The 19,664-nt window shown below is 44.5% G+C and overlaps 1 protein-coding gene across 2 annotated transcripts in view; it reads left to right on the plus strand.

The window, feature by feature from the left end:
* Positions 1–19,664, plus strand: part of EHD4 (EH domain containing 4) — an 85,235-nt gene that overhangs the window by 26,255 nt on the left and 39,316 nt on the right. For both annotated transcript variants that reach the window (XM_047766614.1, XM_047766615.1), the window contains exon 3: positions 3,857–3,954. In XM_047766614.1, the coding sequence (XP_047622570.1) occupies positions 3,857–3,954 (98 nt within the window). The remainder of the gene's footprint in view (positions 1–3,856; positions 3,955–19,664) is intronic.

The raw sequence follows: 19,664 nt of genomic DNA on the forward strand, positions 1-19,664 counted from the left end.
TAACTCAGCAGCATGGATGAAGCCCTCACTTTAAAAACCGTCTTCAGTTAAAGACAAGAGAGGATGTTGGGGGGATGGTTTGGAAGCTCAAAAGGGAGGAAGGCTGTTGACATGGAGCTGGAAACAAATGTTTGGTAAACAAATGTTTGCTGGGCCAGGCAGAGACAATAGGACCCAGAGAGGAGTTTTAACAGACAGACTTGGCGAGGTTCCTCCCTGTCTATGCACCTCGGTCATACTCTCTTTATCTCTGGTGACAGCTCCTTCCTGGAACAGGTCCTCTATCTACATTCCTTAGGCAGTTGAGAGGAGGTCAGAGATTCTCCTGAGTCTTTTGGGCCTTAAAAATAATCAGCCTAGGAGTTCCCACTGTGGCACCTTGGGTTAAGAACCTGATTGTAGTGGCTTGGTTTTGCTGCAGGGGCTTGGGTTTGATCCCCAGCCAGGCGCAGTGAGGTAAAGGATCTGGTATTCCTTTGATCAGAAAACACATCAGGTCAGCCCTGGGTGAGGGAGACGCTTCATAACCTGAATGGGAAGATCCTGGGCCTAACTGACACATGTCTGGGTATTTCACATGAAACGTGGAGGGCAAGGCATGGGTATGCTTTGTGTTAGTTCCTCCAGAAGAGGTAGGAAATCCATCTTGGGACAGCAGACCCATGCTTGGAAACATTTTGGCCGACACTCATCAGCAGGGAGTACCTGACCCAAGACTGACTGTGTTATACCCAATAAATACCCCACTTTTCACCTTCTTTTCATAGAAAGTGAAAGTAAGACAGGATTAGAGTTCCCATCGTGGCTCATTGGAAACAAATCTGACTAGAATCCATGAGGATGCTCAGTGGGCTAAGGATCTGGTGTTGCCATGAGCTGTGGTATAGGTCGAAGACGCAGCTCGGATCTAGCGTTGCTGTGGCTCTGGCATAGACCGGTGGCTACAGCTCTGATTCAGCCCCTAGCCTGGGACCTCCATATGCCTCAGGGGTGACCCTAAAAAGCAAAAAAAAAAAAAAAAGTGAGACAGGATTGCTCTAACAGCATTGCATTAGGGTGTTTTGGATTCTAGTAGGACTATTTAAGAAAACAAGTGGGTGGAGTTCCTGTCATGGCTCAGCCGTAACAAACCCGACTAGTATCCCTGAGGCCTGGCTCAGTGGGTGAAGGATCCAGCATTGCTGTGAGCTGCGGTGTAGGTTGCAGACATGGCTCAGATCCCAGATACCACGTTGCTGTGACTGTGGCCATCAGCTGTAGCTCTGATTTGACATCTAGCCTGGGAACTTCCATATGCCACGCATGTGGCCCTAAAAAGGAAAAATGGAAAGAAAAGAAAACAAGTGTGTGGTTCTAACCCCTGCAGTATGAGCTATGCCCCTGAAAGCTGACGTGTGCTCTGAGCTCCTTTGCCTACCTCCACCACACCCCCCACACACGTGTGCTGTTCAGGGCTGTGCAAAGCCTAGGTTTGCACACACAACCCATCACCCCCTCTCGGGGTGCCTCTGGAGAGCTCCCTCCTCCCTGTCTCTCCACCTTCCTCTTGCCCCTCCCTCTCCTTTTCTCCCCCCTTCCCCTCCCCCCACCACCATGTGTCTGCAATTATCCATCCTGGCCCTGCACCCCTGTACGTGGTATGGTGATGTCACCACATCTGACTGTCTTGTTTCGTGGCTCACAGGTTTTGCCTCTGCTCTTGTGTCAGGAGGCACGGGAGTTATTGAAACCTCATCTCTTTGCAGAGAGGGAGTGGAGCGTTCGTACATTTTGAATCCCTCTGTTAACTTCACACCAGAATCCAGGGGTTTTATGTTTCGGAAAAATTGATAGTGAGTGTGAGCTTGTGGCTTTGGAGAAAAGGTCAGCCTCTCGCAGGAGTACTTGATGGGGAATAGTTTCACATATGTGCAATTTCTTCAGCATCGCCAGATGCCTTGAGCTATCTAATAAAAAGGATGGGACTGTGATAAGACATCAACTCATTACCCCCAAGAAATGTAGTTCACCACAGATGAGCTCAGAGCTCAGAACTCTGTTCCTGCCCCCATTCTAGAGACCTGGAGGTGGCATTTTTTTTTTTCTCTGTGAACTTACAAAGAATGCTTAGCGATCTCAGTGCACTTTATTCTCACAGATTTGCTGTCTTAGGCGTTGGGCAGTGGGATTTATAGAGGTGGAGGGTGCAGGCGGGGCAGGAGAAAATCAGAAATGAGAAGCTTCTCATAAATTAACTGGACCCTTTATTTTGAATGTTAACGAGGTTTTTAACTTTATGAGTTGGCTTCCACTCAGCTGACATCAGTAATACCAGGCTGCAGTCTCCAGCCAGCCCCACATTTGCAGTGTGGCCTCGCAATGTCGTAATTGCCCTGTGCTTCAACTTTTCCAGCTGCAAAATTAGCATTAGCGTTCCTCCATGTTCCTGGGCTGCCCTGAAAATGTGGGAATGAATGTATGAGAAACTTGTCTAGAGGACCCTCAACAAAAGTTCTTGTGAGATGTCAGTAAGGGCACCTCTCGCTAAGGGCTGCCTGCCCCTGCCCTGGGGCTGTGCTGTCCATGTGTGCACCATGACAGGAGGGGCAGCCTTCCCCCCCCACACCCCCATCCCCCGCATTCCCAGCATACTTGCTTTCTGAGTAATCCCACCAGTTCCACTGAAAGAAAGAATTGAGCTTTCCCTGAGGGCTTTCAAGCTTTCGGTGTCAGCCATTTACAGTGCCAGCCATTTACAGTGCGTGGGGAGAAGAGGCACCCTACAGTTTCTGACGGAACCCAGACGGGCACTTGACAGGGATCCTCCCTGGGCTCTGTTGCCTGAGATGAGAGTAACAAAACGATTCCCGATGCTGCTCTAGAGTGACGCAGTGTTAAAACTAAAAGAATCTTGCCAGTCCCGGGCCAAAGTGTCTCTATTTACACACGAGGAAACTCAGCCCCAGAGTTGGGAAGCCCTCATCTAGGTTTCCAAGCAGGTTATTGGCGAAGGCTGAGCTGAACCAGAACCCAGGTCTGCTGACCCCCAGGCCACAATTTTCCTGCCACTTCGCCCTGCTTCCCAGGCTGACACCAGGGTAGCCCACTGGAACCAGAGCAGAGGGACCAGGATGAGAAGAGGAAGTGGTTCAGGGAGGTGATGGATAAGGAATGAGGCTTGGAGACTTTTGGCCAAAGCCCTCCCCAACCCCACCCCTTTGTCCACTCTTAGGGCACCGAAGCCCCTGGGGGACTTGGGGTTTTGCCCACAGGTACTTGCTCCCCCCCTCCCCGCCCCCAAGCCTAGAGCCACAGTGAGTGCTGGGCTGGATGCTGGGTCCCTCGGGCATTAATGACATTAGGGAGTGGGCAGGGGCTAGGCAGAGCTTCGGATACTCCAGCCAGGTGGGGCAGTGACCTCAAAGGAAACATGGGATTCCCTGGAAGGAGCAACATAAAGGAGAGGCAGGTGGGGCTAATGGGCTTGGAGTCACAGGGACCTGGGAGTAAGGCTCAGCTCTGAGTGACCCTGAGCAAGTTACTTAATCTCTCAGATGTAAATGGTAATTTCTTTCTCATGAGATTAATATGAGGAGCAAATAAGCTAGAGTTGGTAAAATGCCCACGTGTTCAATAAATGTTCACCAAGGTAAAATGAACAGTACAGGATCCAGTGGCAGGGAGCAGTGGGTGCCAGGCCACCCTCCCATACCTGCCCCAGGGACCAGCGTCTAGTCTCCTTAGCGCCGGTGGGGGTGCCATCGGTCTCCTCCAAGCCCCCACTTGTCAAAAGATGTCAGTAGCCAGGAGAGCAAGGAGCTCCGAGGTTAGAGCAGCCTGTGATGTGCTGATCTCACCTTTGATCCCTTTCTTGCAGATTCATGTGCTCCCAGCTGCCCAATCAGGTCCTGAAGAGCATCAGCATCATCGACAGCCCTGGCATCTTGTCTGGGGAGAAGCAGCGCATCAGCCGAGGTCAGTGCCCCTTTCCCATCTCCCCCTCACCCCCCACCCAGGGCTGGCTGAGGCTCTTTCTGATGCTGGCAGAGGATTTATGCCCCCGTTGTATTCTGTCCATCCTCCAGGACACCCCAAGCATCCCTGGGCATCCCCAGGGGCCAGAGTTGAAGGGACCCCAGGAAACAACCAGGAAGTCACAGCATCCAAGGTTTTGTAATTTCAACTGAGAAACTTTGTGGATCCCTAGCCCTAATTTCTGAATTCCTTTAAACACTGTCATCTACTCTTTGTGCCCACTTCCCATGAATCTTCAGACTTGAAGAGGGAACCTATCACTAGCTGACCATTCACTTGGACACATGACAAGGGAATAAAGGAGGCAGGGAGTCACAGCAAGGGAGGGAACCCTCCCAGCCCCCCTTCTCCCTCCCTTTCCGTGCATATTCTACTCTGGGTTGCCTGCAGAAGCCTTCCACTGAGTGAGACTTTATTGGTATCTGCTTGGTGCCAGACCCTGTACGGCATACGGGAACGCGGAAAGGACAGGTTCAGTTTCTGCCTGGGAGGAACTTGCTGAGGAAGGCAAACATTAATTATCACACAGATAGATAGAAAGAGAGCTGGGATAATCAGTCTGCCATGGGGGCTGTTTATCAGGGTGGAAGGGGACCCAGCCTGGCCTTGGGATGTTGGGAAAGGCTCTCCAGAGGAAGTGATATTTGAGTCAGAATGTGGAGGATGAATAGGAATTGCCTAAGGGAAGCTCTAGGGTGGGGCAGTAGGGACTATGAGGCGTTCAGAGATCTACGAAGAATAGAAAAACTCTTGTAAAGAATAGTGATGTCTAGGCTTCTTCAGCCTTCAGAACACAAGGCTGAGACAGTAAGCGTTTCCACGCCTGTGCTCTGTAGTTAAACAGATGGGCCTGCTGTCTCCCCACCCTCCTGGAGAAGGGGCCATCGGGGGCAGACCGGAGGACACAGTTTACTTATGAGAGGAAATTCCTGACAGGGAGGGCATAAGGATGGATTCCTACAGTCCCAGAGGCAGGTCCAGTTCCCCTCGCCCTGGCCCTTGAAACAAAGGACAATTCCTGAGGCTTTGCTGGGAGGGAGAAGGTGGAGCAGATTAATTGCTGCTGTCACTTCTCACTGATAACTCTTTACAACCCCTTGGCCAGCAGCGGCCTGGGTCATGGCCAAGCGGTGAAGTCCCCCAGCACTCCTGAAGCAGAAGTACAGTTACACAGGCCCTGGGATGCACCCACGAGCTGGAAACCAAGGGTCCTGTGACTGAGTAAAGAAAAGGGCTTCCAGGGTCTAGAAGCCTTCCCTTCCCATGGCATTTCAGAAATTCTGATTTTGCAGTATTGCTGCCCTGCCGTGCCTTCCCTCATTCAATCAGGGGCTCAGTAGGCCATTAGGCCTCCCTGAGGCCTCCAAGAACATGGCACTTGTGGAAAAAGCCACAACTAACAATTAATGGTTTTCTCCAGCTCATTAGAGACTTCTTCCTCAACGTATACAAACATCATTTTACAAAGAAATTTGATGTTTTGCCCTCACAGCTGTCGCAGACATCAGTCAATGCCAGTATATTCAGATTACTTTATTCCTTGTAACAGCAGCTGAGGTTTCATTAAAGGAATGAAACCTTGTTTATTTAATTTGTGGATATGTTGATGGTTAATAATTTTGCACTCTTTTATTTGGTAGCTTTACACTTCAGTGCTGACAGTTTTTTTTTAATAGCCATTTATAACCATTAGTGTGGCCCCCTAAAAGTTGCACTGCAAATAAAATGCTTTGTTTTATAAGGAAAAGAAAGTAAACCCATGTTCCATGGCCCTTTTGAGCCACCTGTGTTTCACTGCCTCTGCGTATCTGACAGAAGCATGCTGGAGATACATGTGGTCCTGGTAATCTTTCTTTTGCCTTTAATTTTTAGGACCTTTAGATTTTAGCTTCAGCCTTATCCATTCCTTTTCATTGGTAGGCCTTTGCCCAGTGCCAATCATCCAGATTCTTCAGGGTTTCTCCTTGGCTTAGTGATTCTAAGTGTCTTTTAAACATCACAGTAGTTAGATGGCGTAATGCTCTCAGGATGCTTTGAAGACAGTTCTTTTTAACTTTATAATATAGTTTTAGCTTCATAATAACTGACTCATATCCTAGTCTGACTTAACCATGGCTATGTCCTTACTCACATCCTATGCCCAGAAATAGCCCATATTGTTCCTGCCAAGCGGTTGGTCCCTGTCACCCTGACAGCAGCTGGTGAGGAAGGACCCAGAGCTGCAAACCATGACAGCACCAGGCACTGCAGCCAGAGTCCTCAAGCTTGGGTACTGTAGCATGCTTGGGCACAGTTGGTGGCTGAAGTCACTCAGCTGACAGTTTCCACACATTAATCTCAAAGGATAGATACTGTTTTGAAGCTGCTTCTGTGTAAACTATTGCAAACAGTGCTGCATTCTCACACACGCTTCTGTCTGCTGCCATCCCTCCCACCTGTACATCCCAGCACCACCTTTGCCAGGCATCTGTGTCAAAGCTGGAGAGGCACAGACATAAACTCTGACCCTATAGAACATTTGAAACACTGCCATTGACTGTATTAGTGGGGTTTGTCCTCCCTATGGTGCTTTGTCTGTGAAAGAGGCAAGGTGGCCGCTGATGTGCCTCCTCCCTATCCCTTTATGCAGCTGATGGATAAACCCTCAACAGGCAGAGTCTCATCAGGCAGGACCCCCTTGGAGTTCTTGCTGTGGCTCAGCAGGTTAAGGGCCCGACATTGTCTCGGTGAGGATGCAAGTTTGATCCCTGGCCTCGCGCCTTGGGTTAAGGATCTGGCATAGTGTGAGTGGTGGTGTGGGTCACAGATGCAGCTCAGATCTGGCATTGCTGTGGCTCTGGCATAGGCTGGCAGCTGCAGCTCCTATTTGACCCCAAGGCTGGGAACTTCCATATGCCGTGGGTGCAGCCGTTAAAAAAAAAAAAAAAAAAAACAGCACCCCCCCTCCCGTGCCATGTGTATCCATAGTAGCAGTAGGAGAATAGCCACTGAGTGCTGAGCCCTTGCTATGTGTCTGAGCTGTGCCTTTAGGATTTGCTAAGTTAAACCTGCGCAGTCACGCATAGACCAGAGCTCAGCCCTGGTCAAGGAACCCCCTCGCCCACACTCCTCTGGGAAAGCAGATGGCCTAGTGAGTGTGTGTCTCTGGGAAACCGTCCTGAAGCTGGAATTGAGTCACATTCTTCCCCTCACCTGTGGCTCCCCTCTTCCTTGTTCATTCTTCTCTCTCCTGTGTCGTAAGCTTCATTCCTTTTTACTCTTTGGTCAGTAGGGGGGCAGGGGTGATACCAAGGAGGACATGACATTTCAACGTCATGCTCTTCTCTTGGCCAAAGTCATAGGTGACAAGAGGAAATAGCTGACCTTTCTTTGTGAGGATTTGTATTTTGGGGTATCCAGTTTGAGGCAAAAAATGGCAAACCCACTCTTAAGTTAGAGGTGACCTTTACCAGTTAGAATTATCTTAGCACAGCCTTCTCAGCAGCAGAATCTTTTTCTTTCTTTCTTTCTTTGGCTGTGGCATGCAGCAGCCTGATGTGGGATCTCACCTCCGAGACCAGGGATTGAAATCAGGGTGCCACAGTGAAAGCACCAAGTCCTAACCACTAGAACACCAAGGAACTCCCCCGCCCTCACTATCAGAATCTTAATACAGACCCTAGAAGTCAGGTCCCTGCTCTGTGCTCAAGAGTAAAACCAGAATGCATAGTCAGCATCTGAGGGGATTAAATGTTACTTAAATTTCCTCTTTGGGAGCTCTATAAATGAAACCTACTAGAGTAGTTGATTTTGGAGCAATTTTAAGTAGATTACTCCATATGGAAACCCATTAGCCTTCTGATGTTCCTTAGTTTAATAATAGTTAACAGAAACTCTTTAGGAACAAAAGGGTGAACTAAAATACTAGCCAGTAGCTTGCTTGGCTAACAGAAAATTCCCATCAAGGAGGGATAAACATGTTCTTATGTATTTCTAAGAATGCTTTTATTCTACTAAAGTAATAGCCACCTAAAATTCCTATACACTTTTCTTTTTTTTTTTTTTGTCTTTTTGCCATTTCTTGGGCCGCTCCCGCAGCATATGGAGGTTCAGAGGCTAGGGGTCTAATCAGAGCTGCAGCCACCGGCCCACGCCAGAGCCACAGCAGTGCAGGATCCGAGCCGCGTCTGCAACCTACACCACAGCTCACGGCAACGCCGGATCATCAACCCACTGAGCAAGGGCAGGGACCGAACCCGCAACCTCATGGTTCCTAGTCGGATTCGTTAACCACTGCGCCACGATGGGAACTCCCTATACACTTTTCTTGATTCTTGTAGCCAATAAGAAAAAAAAAAAATATTTAGGTACTTAAGATTTTCTACCCTGGCCTTGCTCAGTGGGTTAAGGATCTGGCGTTGCTGTGAGCTCTGGTGTGGGTTGCAGATGAAGCTCAGATCCTGCGTTGCTATGCCCGTGGCATAGGCCAGCAGCTACAGCTTCGATTAGACCCCTAGCCTGGGAACCTCCGTATGCTGTGGGTACGGCCCTAAAAAGCAAAAAAACAAAAAACAAAAACAAACAAACAAAAACCCAAAACCCACTGCTGTACATTCGAGTTCCCGTCGTGGCATGGCAGAAACGAATCTGACTAGGCATGAGGTTGCAGGTTTGATCCCTGGCCTCAATCAGTGGGTTGAGGATCTGGTGTTGCCCTGAGCTGTAGTGTAGGTCGCAGATGTGGCTTGGATCTGGCGTTGCTGTGGCTGTGGTGTAGGCCAGCAGTTGTAGCTCTGATTTGACCCCAAGCCTGGGAACCTCCATATGCTGCAGGTGTGACCCTGAAAAGCAAATAAAATAAAATAAAAGATTTTCTAAGTTATCTTCTTGAAGTGGCTGGGTGAAGTCTAACTAGGTTCACTCTTGAAAGCATCCTTTGCCCTGATGATGGCATCCAGATTTTTGACTCTGTGATAAGAGCATATATCCTTATTTTCATTCCTGATCCCTTCTTATTCTGACTCCTAAACTGTTTGCTTTCTAAAATACTGTTTATGTCGTGCTGAACCTAAACGTCACCTGGGATTTATTTCTAGACTCAGCACAAACACAAGTGTGTTGCCAACCACAGACCCAAACCTCTGGGTTATGTCTCCAGCCATAATGTCCCTGTCTAACGAGAAGACCGTGAAAAATTCGAATGTGGCAGCTGGTGTATTTGTCTATCTGTTCAGCACATAAGCCCTTAGAAAGTCCTTTTTTAGCAGCAAGTATTTATTCCTGTGGTTTCCTGAGATCATGCGCTTTTGTATCACTGATTTACTCTGCTGTACACCTGAAGCTAACACAACATTCTAAGTCAACAGACTTGATTTTGATAACAAAAGCAGTATAATTTTTCCCTTTTAAAAATTTCAATAACTTTGGGGAAAAAACTCTTGATCTGAATTTTCCAGCAGATCTACCAGCAGGTTGGAGCTAGGTTCTAGGATCAGCAGCTTGTCAAATCAAAGTTCGAGGGCATCCTCCTCTGATGGTTAAGCCCTTCTCATCATATATCAGAATCATTGTGAAGTGAATAGAACTGAAAAGACAGTGAAAAATGGAAGGGCAGAAAATGTCCTGAAGCAATAAGTAATGATAATGCATGAAAAGAATAGATCTAACCAGGCTTCAAATAGCATAACAGGTAATAACATTAGCTTCAAAGTCATTGATTAGTGCCTTAACATTCCATACAGACATCCTTATGTCCTGATTTTGGCAACATTAAGGAAAACCCTCAAGAATGAAAAAAGCATTTGAGTACTGACAGATACCTGTGAACAGATAGTTTCAAGGATCTGCCAGCACAGCAGAGGTGCCCAAACATAAAATAACAAAAGAATAGACAGAACAGAAAACAGAGCATGGAGCTCCAATGGGTAATTATTAAAGGTGCCGAGAAACTAGCAATGGAGAAAACAAACTGTAATCAGGGAAGTGCAAACACACCTACTTGACACATTTTTTGAACTTGACAGACAAAAGACCGGATTTTGAAGGCTGCCCAAGACAGGAGAGGAACATTTAGAGATGGCCAGATGAGAATGACTTCCCCTCTCAAGCTTGGGGAACAAGGAGGACTAGAGCAGAAAACATACATGTACATAGGAGTGAGAAGGCTCAGAGCAAAATGGCAGCCAGGCCCAACAGCAGCAAAGACCCTTCAAAGAAGCTCCTGTAAAGGCCAGCAGCTCCCAGGGTGGGGCAGTGATGGCAGCTGCAGCCTGTCCTTCAGGTGTCCCAAGGCTGAACTTCACTAAGAGTTTCTGAGGAACTCTAATGCCTGCCGAGTACCCCTGGAAGAAATTCAGGCCTTACTGAGGTAGTATTATAAATAAGAGTAGAAATAATGATTAAATAAAAGGAGCTGTGAGGAAGCACTGTCCCCTCCTGCATTCTGTTCACCACACACTATAGACACAGCTCAGGACTGCCCAGCTTCTCAGCAGCAACTCAGACTCGTGGCCTCCTGAGCTCACAGGGCATGGGACCCTTATTACAGGTGCTTCTCCTGTCCCACCCTCCCCTCCTGTGGTTGGTACAGTTCTTTTATTTATTTTTTCCAGTTTTCTTGGGATCTAATTGACACACAGCACTACATAAGCTTAGGGTGTACCATGTAATGATTTAACTTACATCCATCACAGAAGGTTTAGTAAAGATCCATCATCTTATATAGATACAACATTAAAGAAATTGATGTTGCACATACAGGCCATTTGGCATGGAGTCCTATTGAAGCCCTGATGTTGACGATGGGTTTGTGGAACTGGGGTGGCTCACCTCAGGAAACAAGAAAAATCCGGTATGTATGTTTTGGAGATTAATCCCTTGTCAGTTGCTTCATTTGCAAATATTTTCTCCCATTCTGTCTTTTCATTTTGTTTAGGGTTTTCTTTGCTGTGCAAAAACTTTGAAGTTTAATTAGGTCCCTTTGGTTTATTTTTGGTTTTGTTGTCATTATTCTAGGAGGTGGATCTGAGAAGATACTGCTGTGGTTTATGTCAGAGAGTGTTTGGCCTCTGTTTTCCTCTAAGAGTTTTATACTATCTGGTTTTATATTTAGGTCTTTAATCTATTTTTTTGTTTTGTTTTGTTTTGTTTGTTTGTTTTTGTTTTTGTCTTTTGTTGTGTAGTTGTTGTTGTTGCTGTTGCTATTTCTTGGGCCGCTCCCGCGGCATATGGAGGTTCCCAGGCTAGGGGTTGAATCGGAGCTGTAGCCACCGGCCTACGCCAGAGCCACAGCAACGCGGGATCCGAGCCGCGTCTGCAACCTACACCACAGCTCACGGCAACGCCGGATCCTTAACCCACTGAGCAAGGGCAGGGACCGAACCCGCAACCTCATGGTTCCTAGTCGGATTCGTTAACCACTGCACCACGACGGGAACTCCTTTAATCTATTTTGAGTTTATTTTTGTGTATGGTATTAGAGAGTGTTCCAAATTGGTTCTTTTACATGTAGCTGTCCAATTTTCCCAGCACCACTTATTGAAGGGACTGTTTTTTTCTCCATTGTCTATTCTTGCCTCCTTTGCCATAGATTAGTTGACCATAGGTATGTGGGTTTAATTCTGAGCTTTCTATCCTGTTCCACTGACCTATATTTCTTGTTTTTGGCTGGTACCATGCTGTTTGGATGACTCTTGATTTGTAGTATAGTCTGAAGTCAGAGAGCCTGATTCCTCCAGCCCCGTTTTTCTTTCTTAGGTGCTTTGGCTATTTGGAGTCTTTAGTGTTTCCATACAAATTTTAAAATATTTTGTTCTAGTTCTGTGAAAAATGCCATTGATAATTTGATAGGGATTACACTGAAACTGTGGATTGCCTTGGGAAGTATAGTCATTTTGACAATATTGATTCTTCCACTCCAAGAGCATGGTGTGTCTTCCATTTGTTTGTGTCATCTTCTGTTTCCTTCATCATCATCTTATAGTTTTCAGAGTGCAGGTCTTTTGCCTCCTTGGGTAGATTTGTTTCTAGGTATCTTATTCTTTCTGATATGATAGTAAGTGGGATTGTTTCCCTAATTTGTCTTTCTGATCTTTCATTGTTAGTATATAGAAATCCAATACATTTCTTTGTATTAATTTTGTATCCTGCAACTTTACCAAATTCATTGATGAGCTCTAGTAGTTTTCTGGTAGCATCTTTAGGATTTTCTATGTATAGTATCATATCATCTGCAAACGGTAACATTTTTACTTCTTTTCCAGTTTGGATTTCCTTTATTTCTTTTTCTTCCCTGATTGCTGTGGCTAGGACTTCCAAAATTATGTTGAATAAGATTTTTGCAAAAAAGTGGTGAGAGTGGACATCCTTGTCTTATTCCTGATCTTAGTGGAAATGCTCTCAGTTTTTCACCTTTGAGCATGATGTTAGCTATGGGTTTGTCATATATGGCCTTTATTATGTTGGGTAGGTTCCCTCTGATACCCACTTTCTGGAGAGTTTTCATCAAAAATGGTGTTGAATTTTGTCAAAAGTTTTTCTGCATCTTCAATTTATTAATGTGGTGTATCACACTGATTGACTTGTGCGTGTGTGTGTGTGTGTGTGTATATATGTGTATATATATAGTCTTTTTGCCTTTCCTAGGGCCGCTTCCTGTGGCATATGGAGGTTCCCAGGCTAGGGGTCTGATCGGAGCCGTAGCTGCCGGCCTATACCACAGCCACAGCAACACAGGATCTGAGCCGCATCTGCAACCTGCACCACAGCTCACAGCAACGCGGATCCTTAACCCACTGAGCAAGGCCAGGGATTGAACCTGCAACTTCATGGTTCCTACTCGGATTCATTAACCACTGCACCACAACGGGAACTCCCGATTTATGTATATTGAAGAATCCTTGTGTCTCTGGGATAAATCCCACTTGATCATGGTTTATAATCCTTTTAATGTATTGTTGGATCAGTTTGCAAATATTTTGTTGAGGATGTTTGCATCAATATTCATCAACAATTATTGGTCTATAGTTTTCTTTTTTGTGGTATCTTTGCCTGGTTTTGGCATCAGAATCATGGTGGCCTCATAGAATGAGCCTCGTAGAGTGTTTGTTCATCTGCAATTTTTCTGAAATGGTTTCGGAAGGATAAGTGTTAACTTGACTCTAAATGTTTGACAGAATTCACCTGTGAAGCCATCTGGTCCTGGATTTTTGTTTCAAAGTTTTAAAATCACAGTTTTAATCTCAATACCTGTGATTGGTCTATTCATATTTTCTTTCTTCCTCGTTCAGTCTTGGAAGGTGGTACCTTTGTCAGGATTTGTCCATTTTGTCTAGGTTGTCTGTTTTATTGGCATGTAGTTGCTTGTAGTCGTCTCTTATGATCCTTTGTATTTCAATTGTGTCAGTTGTGACTTTCCCTTTTTCATTTCTAATTTTAGTGATTTGAGCCCTCTCCCTTTTTTTCTTGAGGAGTCTGGCTAAAGGTTGATCAATTTTATTTATCTTCAAAGACCCAGCTTTTAGTTTCAGTGATCTTTTCTACTGTTTTCTTCATTTCTATTTCCTTTATTTCTGCCCAGATGTTTATCATTTCTTCTACTAATTTTGGGTTTTGTTCTTCTTTCTCTAGTTGCTTCAGGTGAAAGTTTAAGTTGTTTATTTGGGATTTTTCTTGTTTCCTGAGGTGAGGTTATATTGCTATAAACCCTAAAGTTATTTATCTTATAACTGGAAGTTTTTATATTTTGACTACCTTCATCTAATTACCCTCCTACAACCCTGGTACAGGTGTTTTGTTTCTTGGGTTTTGACCATACAACTGTTGACATTCTCTTAGCTCCTCTTTCTGTCCACAGTGGCTCCTCACAGCTTAAAGGCATCCCCAGCCTTCATCAGCTTTTGCCCTTGGATCCAGAAACTGAGTGGACAGGACCCAAGGTGGAGACTCTAGGTAATCCAATAGAGACTGCCCTCCAGGTTCACAGCAGTTTATTAATGAACAAGTTCATTTGAGATGCATTGAGCTAATGTATACCAGGTACTGAGCTAGGAACTGGGAGCACAAAGATGAACAAGATAAGGCCCCTGCCCCGGAGTTGCTACAGCCCTGTGTGCTCATCCAGCCAGTCACTGATGCACCAAATTGTTCTGAAAGAAAGGTGTCACCTACATAGAGAGTTATTATTCGTTCAACAAACACTAGGCAAAAACTATGGACATGGTCACTGCCCTTGTGGAATTTACATTCTGATGGGAGAGTTAGACAAGAAAAGCAGGTAAACAAATGAATAAAATCATTGTAAACACTGGTAAGTGCCAGGAAGGAAACAGATGAGGCATTGAACTCAGTGAGAAAGGAGTGAGGTGGGAGGGCCACAGTCTCAGAAGGTGGGGGTGCCTGTGGCTGGAAGTTCGGAAGGAGCTGGCCTTGCAGAGTGGGTCAGGTCAGGGTTTTGCAAGTTTGGGCTGACCATACTGTCTATTCGGATATTTTCCACCTGATTTCAATAAAGGACATATAAAACAATAGACTTTTGAGCATCAGATATTTACACATGGATTCCAATTCCTGCATATTCATGTTTTTTTTCCCCTGAGGTCTTTTTTTAATAGCCTACACTCTTCAATCTGTAAACCCAGAAACAAACAATTGCTTTCCTAGATCCAATCAAAGGGTTAAAGTCCCTTTAGGATATCCTATGTCATATAGCAGGAAGCATGCTGGCAGTAAAATCAGACTTTCTGGCTTCCAGTTCAGCTCAGCCATTTACCAGCCATACAGTCTTGGGAAAGCTGTTAATCTCTCTATGAAATGAGGGTAAAAATACTATCTATGACAACATGTTGTTGTAACTGAGTTGCTACCTAGAAAGAGAAAATAATACCCAGCCTAGCACATAGTAAGTGCTGAATAAATGTGAGCTGTTGTTATTACTTTCATCATCTTATTATATTATTATTATTGTTGTTGTTGCTATTGAAGACCAGAGAGTTTTCAAAGGCTGAGTTTAATGAACCTTTATATTGGCCGATATTGGTTTCTTCCTTCTTAAATCCTTCTGTCTCAGAGTAGGGGACATTTTTGTCACGTTTTTTGAAAAGTGGAGTTTGTTGTTTAGGGACTGAATATGCTATTTGTAGCTGAGTGGTTTAACCTTTTTCCATGTATCTGAATCAGTTTATTGATAATTGGCTTTCTTTCTTCCCTCCTGCCTTCCTCCCCCCCCCCTTCTTTCTTGTCACACCTGCGGCATTTGGAAGTTCCAGGGCTAGGGGTCAAATAGGAGCTGTAGCTGCCCGTCTATACCTCAGCCACAGCAATGCGGGATCCAAGCCACATCTGTGTCCTATGCTGCAGCTTGCAGCTACACAGGATCCTTAACCAACTGAGCAAGGCCAAGGATCAAACTTGCATCCTCACGACACTATGTTGGGTTTTTTGGTTTTTGGGTTTTTTGTTTTTTTGGTTTTTTTTGTCTTTTTGCCATTTCTTGGGCCGCTCCCACAGCATATGGAGGTTCCCAGGCTAGGGGTCGAATTGGAGCTGTAGCCACCGGCCCACTCCAGAGCCACAGCAACTCGGGATCTGAGCCACGTCTGCAGCCTACACCATAACTCACGGCAACACCAGATCCTCAACCCACTGAGCAAGGGCAAGGATCGAACCCGCAATCTCATGGTTCCTAGTCGGATTCGTTAACCACTGTGCCACGATGGGAACTCCACTATGTTGGGTTCTTAAGCCACTGAGCCGTAATAGGAACTCCCATAATTAGCTTTAAATGTTGAAATCATATGTCTTTTTGGAATTAAAAAAGGGGTGACACTAATTGATAATCTGGTTTTTAAATTTTTGGAAATATTTAGAAAAAAGTTTAAAATACAGACAGATACTGTATGTGTATGTGTGATCTTGCTGGTACTCTGTTACTTTAGAAATGATGATATAAAAAGCAATGGGTGATATTAGGGGTGTGCTAGAAGCTATTCATTCAACACACATTTATGTTGATTGCCTACTGGGTGCCGAGCATTGTCCTAGATGCTAGGGTTCAAAATGAATGAGAGCAGGCACTGGCCAAGGTCCTCACACTTGGCTGGGGTGGATGGACCTGCATACAAGCCACTCTGACCCTGTCCGTTACAGGGATTCCGATCAAGAAGTGGGGGCTAGGAGATAGACAGCAAAGCTCCTAAGAGAAGGGGCTCTTCTTCTTCCCTTTTTAAAAAAATGTGTATTTTCTTGCTCTTTTTACAATTCAGTGGAAGTTTTTGTATATTTACAGAGTTATGCAGCCATCACCACAATCAATTTTAGAATATTTTCATCACCCCAAAAAGAAACCTTGTCCTCATTAGCAGTCACTACCCTTTCTCCTCCCCCCAGACCCTGGCAACCACTCATCTACTGTCTGTCTCTGGATTTGTCTGCTCTGGACATTTCATATAAATGGAACCATACAACATGCGGCCTTTGTGTCTGGCTTCTTTCACTTAGCAGGATGTGTTCACGGTTCATCTGTGTCTAAGCTGCTATCAGTGCTTCATTCCTTTTTATGGTTGAATGGCATTCCATCATATGGCTGTGCCACATTTTATTCATTCATGAGTTGATGGACATTTGAGTTATTTCTGTTTTTTGGCTGTGTTGAATAATGCTGCTATAGTCATTCATGTGTCAGTTTTTGTGAGAACATATGTTCTTGATTCTCTCGAGTATAAACCCAGGAGCAAAGTTGCTGAGTTATATAGTAACTCAGTATCTAATGTTTTGAGAAACTGCTAAGACTGTTTTCCAAAGCAACTGCATCATTTTACGTTTCTACCAGTAGTGTATGAGGGTTCCGATTTCTCCATATCCTCATCAACACCATCGTTTTGATTACAGCTATCCTGGTAGGTCTGAAGTATTTTTTCACTGTGGTTTCAATTTGCATTTTTCTAATGGTTAATGATGTTGAGCATCTTTTCATGTGCTTTCTTTCGTTTCTGTATCTTCTTTGGAGAAATGTATATACACAGCCTTTGCCCATTTTTAATTGGATTATCTTTTAGTTGTTGAGTTTTAACATTCTTTCTTTATCCTATGTACTAGTCAAATATATGATGTGCAAATATTTTGTCTCATTTTCTGGGTTGTCTTTTCACTTTCTTTATGGTATCATCTGAAGCATTAAAGTCTTTAATTTGATTTTCTTTTTTTAATGATTTTTATTTTTTTCATCGTAGTTGATTTACAGTGTTCTGTCAGTTTTCTACTATACAGCAAAGTGACCCACACACTTTGGGTCACCCACACACTTTTAGTCACACACACCACACACACACACACATATATACACATTCTTTTTCTTATATTATCCTCCATCGTGCTCCATCACAAGTGACTAGAGATAGTTCCCAGTGCTATACAGCAGGATCTCATTGCTTATCCATTCCAAAGGCAATAGTTTGCATCTATTAATCCCAGACTCCCCGTCCATCCCACTCCCCCCACCCTCTCATCAACCACAAATCTGTTCTCCAAGTCCATGAGTTTCTTTTCTATGGAAAGGTTCATTTGTACCATATATTAGTTTCCAGTTATAAGTGATATCATATGGTATTTGTCTTTCTCTTTCTGACTTATTTCACTTAGTAGGAGAGTCTATAGTTCCATCCATGTTGCTGCAAATTTTGTTCTTTTTTATGGCTGAATAGTATTCTATTGTGTTTATATACCACATCTTCTTAATCCATTCATCTGTCGATGGACATCTAGATTGTTTCCATGTCTTGGCTATTGTGAATAGTGCCGCAGTGAACATACAGGTGCCTGGTTCTTTTTCCAGGAAAGTTTTGTCTGGATATGTGCCCAAGGGGTGGGATTGCTGGGTCATATGGTAGTTCTATGTATGCTTTTCTAAGGTACCTCCATGCTGTTTTCCATAGTGGTTGTACCGGTTTACATTCCCACCAACAGTGCAGGAGGGTTCCTTTTTCTCCACACCCTCTCCAACATTTGTTATTTGTGGACTTACTAATGATGGCCATTCTGACTGGTGTGAGGTGGTACCTCATAGTAGTTTTGATTTGCATTTCTCTAATAATTAGTGATGCTGAGCATTTTTTCATGTGCTTGTTGGCCATCTGTATATCTTCTTTGAAGAAATGTTTCTTTCGGTCTTTTGCCCATTTTTCAGTTGGTTTGGTTTTTTTGCTGTTGAGTTATATAAGTTGTTTGTATATTTTAGAGATTAAGCCCTTGTCAGTTGCATCATTTGAAACTATTTACTCCCATTCCTTAGGTTGTCTTTTTGTTTGTTTTTTTATGGTTTCCTTTGCTGTGCAAAAGTCTGTCAGTTTGATGAGGTCCCATTGGTTTATTTTTGCTTTTATTTCTGTTGCCTTGGGAGTAAATCTTTAATTTTAATGAAGTCTAGATTATCTATTTTCATTTTTTCCACTTGTGCTTTTGCCCTAACCCAAGCTCATGAAAATTTACTTTATATATTTTTTAAGAAGTTTATAATTTTAGCACTTATATTTACATCATTGATTCATTTTAAGTTAATTTCTTGTATATGGTGTGCGATTGGGTTCCAGCTTGTTTTGCATGTGTATCTAGTTGTTCCAGCACCATTCATTGAAAAGACACTACTTTCCCCCTTCAATTGTCTTGGCACTCTTGTTGAAAATCGATCGGCTGTAAATGTGAAGATTTATTTCTGGACTCCCAGTTCTGTTTCACTGATCTATATGTCTAACCTTATGAGGCAGCTCTTTTTGATCAGAGACTCCAGGTAAATGGGTGAGTTCATCAGCCTCCAAGGTCAGGGCCTCCCAGGTTGGTGTGAGGATGAAGTGAGATGATGTGACATTCTTAGCACAGTACCTACCTGGTACACAGTCAAGGGAAAGGTGACCTGGCCGCCCTTACTATTGTTATTCTCTCCCAGGGGGCAGAAGAGGTTGCAAGAACTGGAAGATGTGTGAACTTGGGGCCCTCTGGAGGCATGGGAGTTAAGCGCATGGCTGGTGTATGAGTATGTTGCCGGTGGGTATGTGGCAGGAGCCTGGGTTGATCCTGAAGGTGGCACAGAATATTGACAGATAGGAGGTAGTGGGTAACGCAGTAAAGAACTCTGTGGAGTAGAGCGTATGTCCACAGGCTAAGATCATAAAGCCATTTTTATATTAGAGCTTGAGCTCAATGACTTATCGCTGAGCTTTGTTTGAATATGGCAACATGAGAAAAGCACACATCCCCAGGGCCTGGGGCTGACTGCTGAGGATTTGTTGGAAGATCCTGTTTTTGGGCCAGAGCTGAGGACAGTCTGAAGTTGGACATCATTCACTTCTTGGGCCTCCAACAGGAAATCCTGGTTTCTTTCTGTTTCAGGGAAGTTTGCTGACAAACACATTCATGGCTCCTTTTCCGCCGGTGCCATGGGAAATTCCACACTACAAGTGGGGCTGCTTCAGCCCCTACTGTGAACGCGTCATGACTGTGACTCAGAATGGCATTCACCAAGCCCCAGAAGCTATTTTTAGTTTTTGTTAAAACTTTAAATGCATGCTTGATCATGGGAAATGACTGCTTCCACCCAAACTTTAAACCTTTCTAGACTTTTACATGAAAAACAAATTTTTTTAGTGGAGCCGAGGGTACTTCTCTTACTTCCCATGGAGATT

Source organism: Phacochoerus africanus, chromosome 2 (genome assembly GCF_016906955.1).
Source record: "Phacochoerus africanus isolate WHEZ1 chromosome 2, ROS_Pafr_v1, whole genome shotgun sequence".
Taxonomy (NCBI): Eukaryota; Metazoa; Chordata; class Mammalia; order Artiodactyla; family Suidae; genus Phacochoerus; species Phacochoerus africanus.